At 49.3% G+C, this 12,879-nt stretch overlaps 1 protein-coding gene across 4 annotated transcripts in view; it reads left to right on the top strand.

Moving 5' to 3' along the window:
* ITPR1 (inositol 1,4,5-trisphosphate receptor type 1) overlaps positions 1-10,485 on the top strand; it is a 93,565-nt gene extending 83,080 nt beyond the window's left edge. For all 4 annotated transcript variants that reach the window (XM_069736179.1, XM_069736180.1, XM_069736181.1 and 1 more), the window contains 2 exons: positions 9,029-9,190; positions 9,714-10,485. In XM_069736179.1, coding sequence (XP_069592280.1) covers positions 9,029-9,190; positions 9,714-9,800 — 249 coding nt within the window. In that variant the 3' untranslated portion in view covers positions 9,801-10,485. The remainder of the gene's footprint in view (positions 1-9,028; positions 9,191-9,713) is intronic.
* The last annotated feature ends 2,394 nt before the right edge of the window (positions 10,486-12,879 follow it).

Consider the following 12,879-nt stretch of genomic DNA (forward strand, 5'->3'; position numbering starts at 1 on the left):
ACATGGATAGGCTATTGATATGCCAAGATGCATAATAGTGATATCCAATGACAATGTAGATACATAAAGATGTACAAAAGACCCCTAAATATGACCTTAGACTGTCTCCTAATCTGCTAATCACTGAATACCTGCCAAGCCAGTGGAGGTTGGCACCTTACTTGTCAGCGGATATGGCGCCTCCGCTCCTCAATGGCTGTCCATTGGAAGCCCTGCAGAACTAATATACTGACAGCCAGGAAAATCTCATATCAGTTGGAAAAGCCAGTATGTTTGCAGTTATATAGGTCAATGATATAAAACCCATACACGGTATCAAATGTGATAACAGTAATAAAGTAAAAAATAAACAAATCAAAAAAGCCTCCTCTAATAGAGAACAAGGCCATTAGAGATATTGCCCCCAAAATTCACAAAAAACATTAGCTATACAGCCTGTTATGTTGATTATACAGCCTAAGCTCTGCATATTGACAGTCTGGGAAACAAGAGATGGGGGTACTTATTCAGGTGGATTTTTCTTTACCTCAACGCGTTCCACCACCAGGGATCATCAGGAGGTATGATAGACAGATATGTTGTTCCACATCAGTCAGTTACTATGTTTAATCAACTGTAAAGTTATTTTGAGTCTATAGGGTCCTCAAGCAGTGCTACTTACATTTGAAATGGCTTTGAGGGTTTTTATGATAAAAAATACCCAAAAGTGACTCAATCCAAAAAACTACACCCCTCAAGGTTCTCAAAACCACATTCATGAAAAGTATTAACCCTTCAGGTGCTTCACAGAAATTTTTGGCATGTGGAAAGAAAAATGAACATTTAACTTTTTCACAAAAATTTTTTTTTAGATCCAAATTTTTTTTATTTTCACAAGGGTAACAGAAAAACATGGACCAAAACCACTGTTTGGGCACATGGCAGAGCTTGGAAGAGAAGGAGCGCCATTTGACTTTTTTAATGCAAAATTTGCTGGGACAATTAACGGAGGCTATGTTGCATTTGGAGAGCCCCTGATGTGCCTAAGCACTGGAAAACGCCTCCACAAAAGACACCATTTTGAAAAACTAGACCCCTGGGCACCGGTGCTCAGGAAGGATATAATGGAACTAAAGAGAGTACAAAGGAGGGCAACAAAATTAATAAAGGGGATGGGAGAACTACAATACCCAGATAGATTAGCGAAATTAGGATTATTTAGTCTAGAAAAAAGACGACTGAGGGGCGATCTAATAACCATGTATAAGTATATAAGGGGACAATACAAATATCTCGCTGAGGATCTGTTTATACCAAGGAAGGTGACGGGCACAAGGGGGCATTCTTTGCGTCTGGAGGAGAGAAGGTTTTTCCACCAACATAGAAGAGGATTCTTTACTGTTAGGGCGGTGAGAATCTGGAATTGCTTGCCTGAGGAGGTGGTGATGGCGAACTCAGTCGAGGGGTTCAAGAGAGGCCTGGATGTCTTCCTGGAGCAGAACAATATTGTATCATACAATTATTAGGTTCTGTAGAAGGACGTAGATCTGGGGATTTATTATGATGGAATATAGGCTGAACTGGATGGACAAATGTCTTTTTTCGGCCTTACTAACTATGTTACTATGTTACTATGTTACCTGTGGGTAAGGGAGGGGGAGGCTGGGGCCGGTCACCTGTGGGTAAGGAAGGGGGAGGCTGGGGCCGGTCACCTGTGGGTAAGGGAGGGGGAGGCTGGGGCCGGTCACCTGTGGGTAAGGAAGAGGGAGGCTGGGGCCGGTCACCTGGGAGTGAGGGAGGGGGAGGCTGGGGCCGGCCACCTATGGGTAAGGAAGAGGGAGGCTGGGGCCGGTCACCTGGGAGTGAGGGAGGGGGAGGCTGAGGCCGGTCACCTGTGGGTAAGGAAGGGGGAGGCTGGGGCCGGTCACCTGTGGGTAAGGAAGGGGGAGGCTGGGGCCGGTCACCTGTGGGTAAGGAAGAGGGAGGCTGGGGCCGGTCACCTGTGGGTAAGGGAGGGGGAGGCTGGGGCCGGTCACCTGTGGGTAAGGAAGGGGGAGGCTGGGGCCGGTCACCTGTGGGTAAGGGAGGGGGAGGCTGGGGCCGGTCACCTGTGGGTAAGGAAGGGGGAGGCTGGGGCCGGTCACCTGTGGGTAAGGAAGAGGGAGGCTGGGGCCGGTCACCTATGGGTAAGGGAGGGGGAGGCTGGGGCCGGTCACCTATGGGTAAGGGAGGGGGAGGCTGAGGCCGGTCACCTGTGGGTAAGGGAGGGGGAGGCTGGGGCCGGTCACCTGGGGGTGAGGGAGGGGGAGGCTGGGGCCGGTCACCTGGGGGTGAGGGAGGGGGAGGCTGGGGCCGGTCACCTGGGGGTGAGGGAGGGGGAGGCTGGGGCCGGTAACCTGGGGGTGAGGGAGGGGGAGGCTGGGGCCGGTCACCTGGGGGTGAGGGAGGGGGAGGCTGGGGCCGGTCACCTGGGGGTGAGGGAGGGAGCTGGGGCCCGTCACCTGTGGGTAAGGGAGGGGGAGGCTGGGGCCGGTCACCTGTGGGTAAGGGAGGGGGAGGCTGCTTCCTATGCCTTGGGGAACTGTCATAGTATTACAGAATATCCCATGTGATCGATGGGGACTGATCTCGAGTGACGGGATCTCGTTTACTTCTGGCTTTTTCCCTATTTGATGCTTCCTTGTACCTACCATGCAGGAAATCTCGGTGCGGCGGTTGACCTTTGGGTCTGGATGCCCACTGTCGAGCCTCTGACCAGCTATTTGTACACAATCGCTGTCGTTCACACAAACTATGTAATACAAGTCCTTACAATATGGATGAAGCCAAAGTTTTTCAGAGACCTCGGCTTCTTTCTCCACTTATGAGCCATTTCTTCCGCTCACCCCTCCTCGCTAAGATTTTAGTGACTGAGGCATTTAGTTGCTGTCCTGCTCCAAACAAGACAGATGAGATCATCACTGAGGGATCACATTACAGCTGCCGTTAAGTCTCCATAGAGCGGAGATGGAGCAGAGGAAGCAGCACAATTTGTTTGATTGTTCTCTGAAATCTTTCCTACTATGAGGTTATGTGCACACATTCAGGTTTTTTTCACTTTTTTTCGCGATAAAACCACATTAGAAACCGCAGACATATGCATCCTATCATTTAGAATGCATTCTGCAATTTTTGTGCACATGATGCGTTTTTTTCCGCAAAAAAACCGCATCGCGGTAAAAAAAAAGCAGCATGTTCATTAATTTTGCGGGGTTTTTTGTGTTTTCCCGCTATTCTGAGTTTGGAAAAAATGCACCAAAAACGCATGAAAAACCGTGAAAAAAAACACAAGCGGATTTCTGGCAGAAATGTCTGGTTTTTCTCAGGAAAATTTCTGCCAGAAATCCTGACGTGTGCACATACCCTGAGGCCGTACTGGACGTCCATTATTCACTTTTGCTATCTATGGAAAAGTTGAACAGGACACAAGAACCAGTTATAGTCTTATGAGGCTGTTCAGAAACTTTGATTTGCTTTTTTTTTGGGGGGGGGATAAAAAACAAAGTTTGGCCTCCACTACAGCTATCCCCGCCGTCTGCACAGTGTATGGGGGAGGAAAGGGGCTATCCCCAGTGTCTGCATAGTGTATGGGGGGGGGGGGGGGGGAGAGAGCAGCTATCCCCGGTGTCTGCACAGTGTATGGGGGGGGGGGAAGCAGCTATCCCCGGTGTCTGCACAGTGTATGGGGGAGGAAAGCGGCTATCCCCAGTGTCTGCATAGTGTATGGGGGGGGGGGGGGGGGAGAGAGCAGCTATCCCCGGTGTCTGCACAGTGTATGGGGGGGGGGAAGCAGCTATCCCCGGTGTCTGCACAGTGTATGGGGGAGGAAAGGGGCTATCCCCAGTGTCTGCATAGTGTATGGGGGGGGGGGGGGGGGGGGAGAGAGCAGCTATCCCCGGTGTCTGCACAGTGTATGGGGGGGGGGGAAGCAGCTATCCCCGGTGTCTGCACAGTGTATGGGGGAGGAAAGCGGCTATCCCCAGTGTCTGCACAGTGTATTGGGGGGGGGGGGGGAGAGAGCAGCTATCCTCGGTGTCTGTGCCGTTTAAGGGGGGGAGCTGCTATCCCCGCCGTCTGCACAGTGTATGGGGGGGGGGGGGGAGCGCAGCTATCCCCGGTGTCTGCGCCGTGTATGGGGAGGGGGGGGCAGCTATCCTCGGTCTCTGTGCCGTTTAAGGGGGGGAGCGGCTACTCCCAGTGTCTGCACCGTGCATGGGTAGGAGAGCAGCTAGCCCCAGTGTCTGTACTGTGCATGGGGGTTGGGGAAGGGCAGCTATCCTCGGTGTCTGTGCTGTTTAAGGGGGGGAGTGGCTATCCCTGGTGTCTGCACCGTGTATGGGGGGGGAGCGGCTATTCCCAGTGTCTGCACCGTGCATGGGGAGGAGAGCAGCTAGCCCCGGTGTCTGCGCCATGTATGGGGGGGGGGAAAGGGGAGCGGCTATCCCCAGTGTCTGCGCCATGTATGGGGGGGGAGCGGCTATCCCCAGTGTCTGCGCCATGTATGGGGGGGGAGCGGCTATCCCCAGTGTCTGCGCCATGTATGGGGGGGGAGCGGCTATCCCCAGTGTCTGCGCCATGTATGGGGGGGGGAAAGGGGAGCGGCTATCCCCAGTGTCTGCGCCATGTATGGGGGGGGGGGGAAAGGGGAGCGGCTATCTCCAGTGTCTGCGCCATGTATGGGGGGGGGAGGGGAGCGGCTATCCCCAGTGACTGCGCCATGTATGGGGGGGGAGCGGCTATCCCGGGGTCTGCGCCGTGTATGGGGGGGGGGAGCAGCTATCCCCAGTGTTTGCGCTGTGTATGGGAGAAGACATTACGGGTAGCCTCAAGCCACGAGCTCAGCGACTAATGAACATTAGTCTGCAGACGAGAAAACTGACAAACTGCCTAAATTTAGGTGACTTTAGATTAAGAAGACCTCTTTAAAGGCAAATTTATTAAACTTTTTCAGGATCCTAGGAAAGCTGGGTTATTTTTTTTTTTTTCCCTTGTCTGGCTTGTTGTATATTCATATGTGAGCAGACCAGATATTGCAGTAGAAATCCGAAACCTGTCGAGTGCACTTCAATGGACGCCATATTGTCGGTCACCCAACTTTCCTAGAAACTGATTTTTCCTTACAAACGTCTGAATGTTAAATCTGAGAATCTTCACTTATATACCTCTAACTTCCTGGTACAGACTGGGGGTTGTGATCCACACATTGGTGGGGGGTTTTCTCCTTCATTCCAGCCATCCAGTGGTTAAGGGTCTTGCCTGCTGTGGTTTGGGGGGTCACAATTAGAAACTCCAGTCTCTGCAGGGGAACCGACATCTTCCTAGTTACCAAGAGCTGAATCATCTGGTGGGTGGATCAGCTGACCGGATTCTGTTGTGGATTTCTCATCATCTCTGGGGTTGTGGAATCCACTTCCTGCAAAGCAGCTGAGATGATGGGGGTGGTGGCTGTGGGGGTCCGCCAGGCCCCTCTGTGCAGTCTCCTCCTGGACTTGCTCCAGCCCGTAGTGCAGCGCTCAGCATGGAGACGCTTTGTGCACAGTTTTTGGGGATTGTAGTGGCAGAGTGCGGATAGTTTCGTTTTTTTGCATTGAGAAGTTCCATTGTTCTTGGTCCCGGCAGCGCTGGCCGCTCGCACAGCCTGCGTGCACATACTCCGGCCTTGTCACCCGTCCCCATGACACGGCGACGGTCACTGCGGTTTGCACGCCGCTCCCCCTCATGTTTCCACAGCCGGCCGCCCCCATGTCTGGGCGTCAAGTTTGTGACCACGGGACTTTTCCAGCCCCTTTACTTAGAAGTGAGTTGTTTTGTGGTTAAGATGCATCTGCTCAGAGGAAGTGGTGGGAAGGGGTGAACCGGAGAGCGACGCCGCGGGGCGCAGGGGATGAGGATGCAGAATTGTCAGCTCAGTCATTGTGAAAATGGGGTACGAAGGAGGAAGAAGGGTCTGGCCCATGCGGGACATTGAGGGGCCCATGCAGGACATTGAGGGGCCCATGCAGAATCTCCCATTACTATGGAGTCATATTGGGTTTCCTATACAGGGTTGGCTTTTTTTTTTGTTTTTGTTTTTTTATACAAAATATTTTTTCAAATCCCCAGTCATTGTTTCATTGTCATTTCCATCTTGAAGACTCTTTAGAAGTTGCAGAACTACAACCCTGAGCATACATCACTGACATTGTACAAGCTGAGAGTTGTTGTCTTGCACCCACTGGAGCGGCTCCGGTTGTAGTTTGCCGCCTTAGAAAATGCAGTAAATGTAAAACCTGCACCTTGGGTGTCGCACATGTCCCCGACTACTGAGCATCCGTCTGCCTGGGTGATTTAGGAAATGATTTAGCGCATAACTGGCCGCTCAGGATTTGGAGAAAGCTGGGTGACCACCTCCTATTATAGGGCGTTTTTAGTAGTCACCCAGAGACTGGTCAGAGCCGCAAGTTAACGTGTGCCACAAAAACCTCTGTCCCCGCTGCAAAAGCCCCCCCGCCTCAGAGTGGGGTAATCTGGAGGGGTGATCCCCAATTCTGTGAGTTCTGTAAATGTAATGTTCTAGAAGATGAGAGCGACACAGTCTGGACGCCCCATGGACGGATTGCAGAGCTGGAAAACGCTCACCCCAAGTTGTGACACCAGTGATTGCACCATTATTCCACGGAAAGGCTGCAGTCACCGTGATGTAGCAGAGCCGGAAATGTCCCACAGACCTAGAAATGTTCTCTGATTTTTCCTTCCTGGGAAGTGAATATTAGGAGATACGGGGCCACCGGTGACTTGTTTTTAGGTTTTGCCCTGAAACTAAGAACATTTATAGAAAACTCTTAATTTATCATTTCCTTGGTTATTCGATGCACACTTTGCTTTAGATTGTTATAGGAAACCTTTGTCCGGATTCTGTTTTTCTTTGTTTTTTTTTTTGTTTTTTTTGCTTTGAGGATTTCCTAGAAGTTGACTGACAATGTGGCATCTGACCCTGGATAGGACGTACGGTCATGGGTTGTCGCTACCTGTGCGGCACATACGCTCCATGTTAGTAGGGGGATATCTGGTGGGACATAGAGCACAGCGTGGCATCATGTTCTGCCTGAGATTTTAAGATTTGCAGTTGTGTAAGTGTTGGCTCTCTTGATGTTTCCAGAAAATGTAGCGTTTCTCCCAGAAAATTATTGTAATTCCACATTTTGTTATACACATTTCGTTTGGTGCCTTTTTTTTTTTTTTTGTTCTAATACAAATTGGACATAACTTCACACAACCCCCAAAATGAATCTGACAAAATCATGAGTAAATAATTTGTTTCCAGCCTGGGATGCTTGTTCACATTCGCCTGTGGCAAGTGACAGGTGTTGTCAATATGAAAATCACACCTGAAACCAGATAAAAGTAGAGACGCTGACTCAATCTTTGTATTGTCTGTCTGTGTGTGCCACAATAAGCATGGAGAACAAAGAGAAGAGAACTGTCTGAGGACACAAGAACCAAAATTGTTGAACAAAATCCACAATCTCAAGGTTACATGTCCATCTCCATAGATCTTGATGTTCCTCCATCCCCAGTGCACAAACTAATCAAGAAGCTTACAACCCATGGCACTGTAGCTAATCTCTGTGGACGCCAGAGAAAAATTTAAAGGTTACGATGCAGGATAGTCTGGATGGTGGAGAAGCCCCAATCAAGGTCCAAAGAAATCCAAGCTGTCCTGCAGGCTCTGTTCACGCCAACACTGATGCACCCGATCTGTCCACATGTAAATGAAATGCTAAGGCAGGAGGTCCAGGTGGACTCCACTGCTGACAGACATAAAATGCTAGATTGCAGTTTGCTAAAATGTACGGGAGTAAGCCAAAATCCTTCTGGGAAGGAGTCTGGTGGACAGATGAGACCAAGGTGGAGCTTTTTGGTAAAGCACGTAATTCTGTTTACCAAAAACAGAATGAGGCCTACAAAGAAAAGAACACAATACCTACAGTCAGATATGGTGGAGGGTCACAGATGTTTTGGGGTTGTTTAGCTGCCTCTGACACTGGGTGCCTAAACTTGGTGCAAGGCATTATGAAATCTGAAGATTACCAAAGGATTTTGGGTCACAATGTAGTGCTCGGTGGTCATGGGTCTTCCAGTAGGACAAGGACCCCAAGGATACTTCAAGAATCTCCCAGATATGGATAGAAACAAAGCGCTGGAGAGTTCTGAAGTTACAGCAATGTGTCCAGATCTAAATCCCATTGATCACCTGTGGAGAGATCTTAAAATTACTGTTGGGAGGAGACGACTTCACAGATGAGACCGGGAGCAGATTGTAAGAAAAGTCGTCAGTCCAGCAGAGAGGACTAAGAAGCTTGTGGATGGTTATAGGAAGTGACTGAATGCAGATATTTATTCCAAAGGGTGTAACCAAATATTAAGTAGAGGGTGCCAACAATTTTGTTCGGCCCGTTTTTTGTGGGGAGTTTTGTTTCCAGTTTGCCTTTTTTTTCTGTTTGTTTTTGTCTTCCAATACACAATGGAAATAAACTGGAGTATAACAAAACATGCGTCATTGTAGTAGTTTTCTGAGAGAAATACTTCATGTTCTGGAGCCATTTCGAGGGTGCCAACACTTTTGGCCATGACTGTATTGTAATTTCTGGATTATGTAACTTGTAGAGATGGATAATGACTCATTGTCCCACACGGCGTGGCGGCGATGTATCTGGGTCACCTGCCGTCTGTTCACACTGACTCATGTTTTATATACAGTGGTGTTCTGGATACTGTACGCAGGACGTCCGCTGGGTGTAGGGTTTGGCTCAGACACATGTCCTCCCGGGAACACACTGCCGTCCCACAGGTGCTAATATTAGGCCTGGGGTGTGTTCAGGTGTCTGCATGTCCCGTGCACAGGACCAGACTCCACCAGCTCTATGGCTACTTGTGGGGTCTCGCATCTTGCCCACCCGCAGTTCATGGCGCAGAATATGGATGATTCCAACATGGCTCACATGGAGTTTATTATTTTTTCTCTACACAGGATAGAAACCTTGACTGGTTCCCGAGGATGAGGGCCATGTCCCTTGTAAGCAGCGACTCCGAAGGTGAACAGAACGAATTGAGGAATCTGCAGGAGAAGTTGGAGTGCACCATGCGCCTGGTGACCTACCTGTCCAGCCAGCTGAGCGAGCTGAAGGATCAGGTGAGAACATCTGGGAAAACCACGCTCCTCAGACGCGTTTGCTTGCTCCGTTTAGTGAGCTGGGTAACATCTTGGTTGTAGGACAGGAGTTTGCTGTTACTTCCGTCTTGTACAACATGTTGTCCTCGGTGGAACCAAACCCATTCTTGAGTCTAATCTTCTGGGATGAAGATCCATGGCTTTAGTATTCAACATTTAATTCTTCAATGGTTGTGAACCCCACATCTGCCGGGAGTCGCAGCTTTGGAGAAAGCGAATCAGAAGTTAATTGCCTCAATGGTTGGGCTTCTTCATCGCTTTATACCATGGAGACCGTTTCTCTTCCCTGGCATTATGGTTTGGTTTCTCCTAGGACCTCGTGGTATTGAGTTGTCTCCTTAGCCAATAGTTGGCATACTGGGGTCTGTGGCACTGGTCTTCAGCCTTTTCAGACTGGCTGCTGAGAGTTATAGTTATGCAGCAGCTGAGACCTGTTTTTCACTAATGATACACTAATGTGACCAATGTTCTTTCTGGTCCACAGATGACGGAACAACGAAAGCAGAAGCAGCGGATCGGCCTCCTGGGGCAGCCGGCTCACCTAAATCTCAATCCCCAGCAGCCGGCATAGACGGCGGCATCCAGCGTGGCATCTGCTCCTCCATCCCTGGCAATGTTTTGGGTGAAGTTGTGCCATCCGAGCCCACTCCTCTCCTTGTCCTCCGCCATCCCACCTGGTGGCGTCCAATGTTGGAAGTCTAGTGCCAAATGCTCCCGGTGTCGGGAAGGGACGGACTTTGCACTTGAGAATCTACCGGATAAACGGACTTCAGAGGGAAAGATCATTTTATACTTCCAGGATTCTATTTATGAGAATTTACTTTTCCTTTTTTGTAATTTATGACGTTTGTGTGTTCGGACCACTGTGTATGATAATGCTGTAATACCTTGTGTCGCGGGATCTCCCTCATCTCCGCCCCGCCATTGCCCCATTAGAAGAAGATCCGTCATGGAGACCGTGATGTCCCAGGAGTGACCAAACCAGCGCTGACCCTTCTTGCTCCAGGTCCTCAGGTTTTGCTGTGCCGGAATTTGGTGCCATCCCGGGTACACTGGTTATAGACTGGTCTCCTGCTCCCAGCCGGCATGCCACATCCTGTTCCCTTCCCCCCACATGTTGGGGTGGACGGGCGCCATCTCTCGACGCTCTACCCAGTCGCTCTGTTTTGTACACATTCCTTTGTTTCTTGACACATGGACACTGCTCCTCCAGTTTGTTAATGTGTATGTTTGAGATTAAAATGAAATGAAGCAGAGCCGTGTGCTTTTGTACCCTTGGCCAGACTCTCACTATTCCAGGAATTAGTCAATGCAGCAGAGCTGAGACTCTCCTGGAAATGCATTGGAGGTGCCACAGATGGCACGGTGCCAAGTTACTGGTGCACTGATCATCCTGAGCATCCTAGTTCATGCACCAAATGCCATAATTATAGTAGACGATATGCAGGAAACTTTTTTTTTTTTTTTTTATAATGATCAAATTGTGGTGCAAAAAGCCCTAAAACCGAACCGTGCAGCCTGATAAAATCTCCAACCTTTCACGATCCAATCTAGCTCTGCTACATCAGTCATTGTTGGAGTCGTTGCAGCAGTGCTCGCCCAGTCTCCTCTCGTGGCACCGCTGGTGTCTGACTTTTTTTTTTTTTAATTCTCTTTTCTGCGCGGTTTATCTTTCTGTTATGTTTTGATGCAGACTCTTGGAATTCCCCCCCTTCCTTCCTCCTCGTGCTGCTGCCGCCCTCCGTCTTGTCTCATTTGTAAAACCTCACGTTCCAGACGTGTTTTGTGTAGGTGTGAAGGGGCCGCTGTGGCCTCCAATCTGGCCTTCACCCGTTAAAGGGCCACGGAGCCCAAGATCTGAGATCATGTGATGGCGGCTGGAGGATCTCTGCATCGTAGACATGATACAAAGTGGCCGTCATGTAGTGCATCATGTCAGTGATTGCTAGTGGCCGATCTCCATCACAAATAACGACTTATAGTCCCTTATTCCAGAGTACAACTTTTCCAATGGTGGATACCAAAGAGCAATGGATATTTATCAACTGCAAAGCTGGATAAGGGTTTCCTCCGGCATGGCTCACTGATGTGATGTTGTCGATGCGTGCGCCCACGGCAGGGACTGATGACCAGCGCTGGTGCAATGTTACCCATGGAATGAACCCTTTAAGATGTATGTCCCTTTATGAACAGTATTTTGTATATAGAAAAAAAGTTGTGGTTTGGCATCAATTTCCCCTCCTTGTTGCAGAAAGTTCTGTCTTGAGGGCAATTTTGCCCCATACAGGACATTGAGGGGCCCATACAGGACATTGAGGGGCCCATGCAGAATCTGACATTAGTATGGGGTCATATCGGGGGGGGGGGGTTTTTTTTTTTTTTTTACAGAATATTTTCTCAAATCCCCAGTCAGCGTTTCATTGTCCTTCCCATGTTGAAGACTCTTTAGAAGTTGCAAACCTACAACCCTGAGCATACATCACGGACGTTGTGCAAACTGAGAGTTGTTGTCCTGCAACCACTGGAGCGGCTCCGGTCGTAGGTCGCTGCCGTAAAAATGCAGTAAATATAAAACCTGCACCTTGGGTGTCGCACACGTCCGTCTGCCTGGGTGATTTAGGAGATGGCTTGGTGCATAACTGGCCGCTCAGGATTCGGGGAAAGCTGGGTGACCACCACCTATTATAGGGTGTTCTTTGGTAGTCACCCAGAGACTGGTCAGAGCCGCAAGTTATTAACGTGGTGCAAAAACCTGCACAAGCCCCCTGCCTCAGAGTGGGGTAATCTGGAGGGGTGATTTTCCCCCCCCCCCCAATTCTGTGAGTTGTGCGGATGGTTCTGTAAATGTAATATTCTACAAGATGAGAGCGACACAAAGTCTGGACGCCCCATGGACTGATTGCAGAGCTGGAAAACGCTCACCCCAAGTTGTGACACCAGTGATTGCACCATTATTCCATGTAAAGGCTGCAGTCACCGTGATGTAGCAGAGCCGGAAATGTCCCACAGATCTAGAAATGTTCTATGATTTTTTTTTTTTTCCTTCCTGGGAAGTGAATATTAGATCCTGGGCCACCGGTGACTTGTTTTTAGGTTTTGTTCTAAAACTAAGGACATTTATAGAAAACGCTGAATTTATTGTCCCCATTTCCTTGGCTATTTGATGCACACTTTGCTTTAGATTGTCGTAGTAAACCTTTGTTTGAATTCAGTTTTTTTTCTGTTTTTTTTTTTTTTGTTTTTTTTTGCGGGGAGGATTTCCTAGAAGTTGACGGACAATGAAGCATCTGAGCCTGGATAGGACGTACGGTCGTGGGTTGTCGCTACCTGTGCGGCACATACGCTCCATGTTAGTAGGGGGGATATCTGATGGGACATGGGGCACAGCGTGGCGTCATGCTCTCACTGAGGTTGTGTCATCGATGGGTGCCCACCATGGTGCAGGCACAGCGGGGGCTGATGACTAGTGCTCGTGCAGTTACTCATGGATTGAAGCCTTTAAGGCGCACGTCCCTTTATGACCATGAACAGGACTTTGATGCCAAACCACAACTTTTTTTTTTCTACATACAATTTCCCCTTTTCGTTGCAGAAAGTTCTATCTTGAGGGGGATTTCCAGGAATTATTTTCTTGCTTTTCTGTTATTTCA

The sequence above is a fragment of the Ranitomeya imitator genome, chromosome 8 (genome assembly GCF_032444005.1).
Source record: "Ranitomeya imitator isolate aRanImi1 chromosome 8, aRanImi1.pri, whole genome shotgun sequence".
Classification (NCBI taxonomy): domain Eukaryota; kingdom Metazoa; phylum Chordata; class Amphibia; order Anura; family Dendrobatidae; genus Ranitomeya; species Ranitomeya imitator.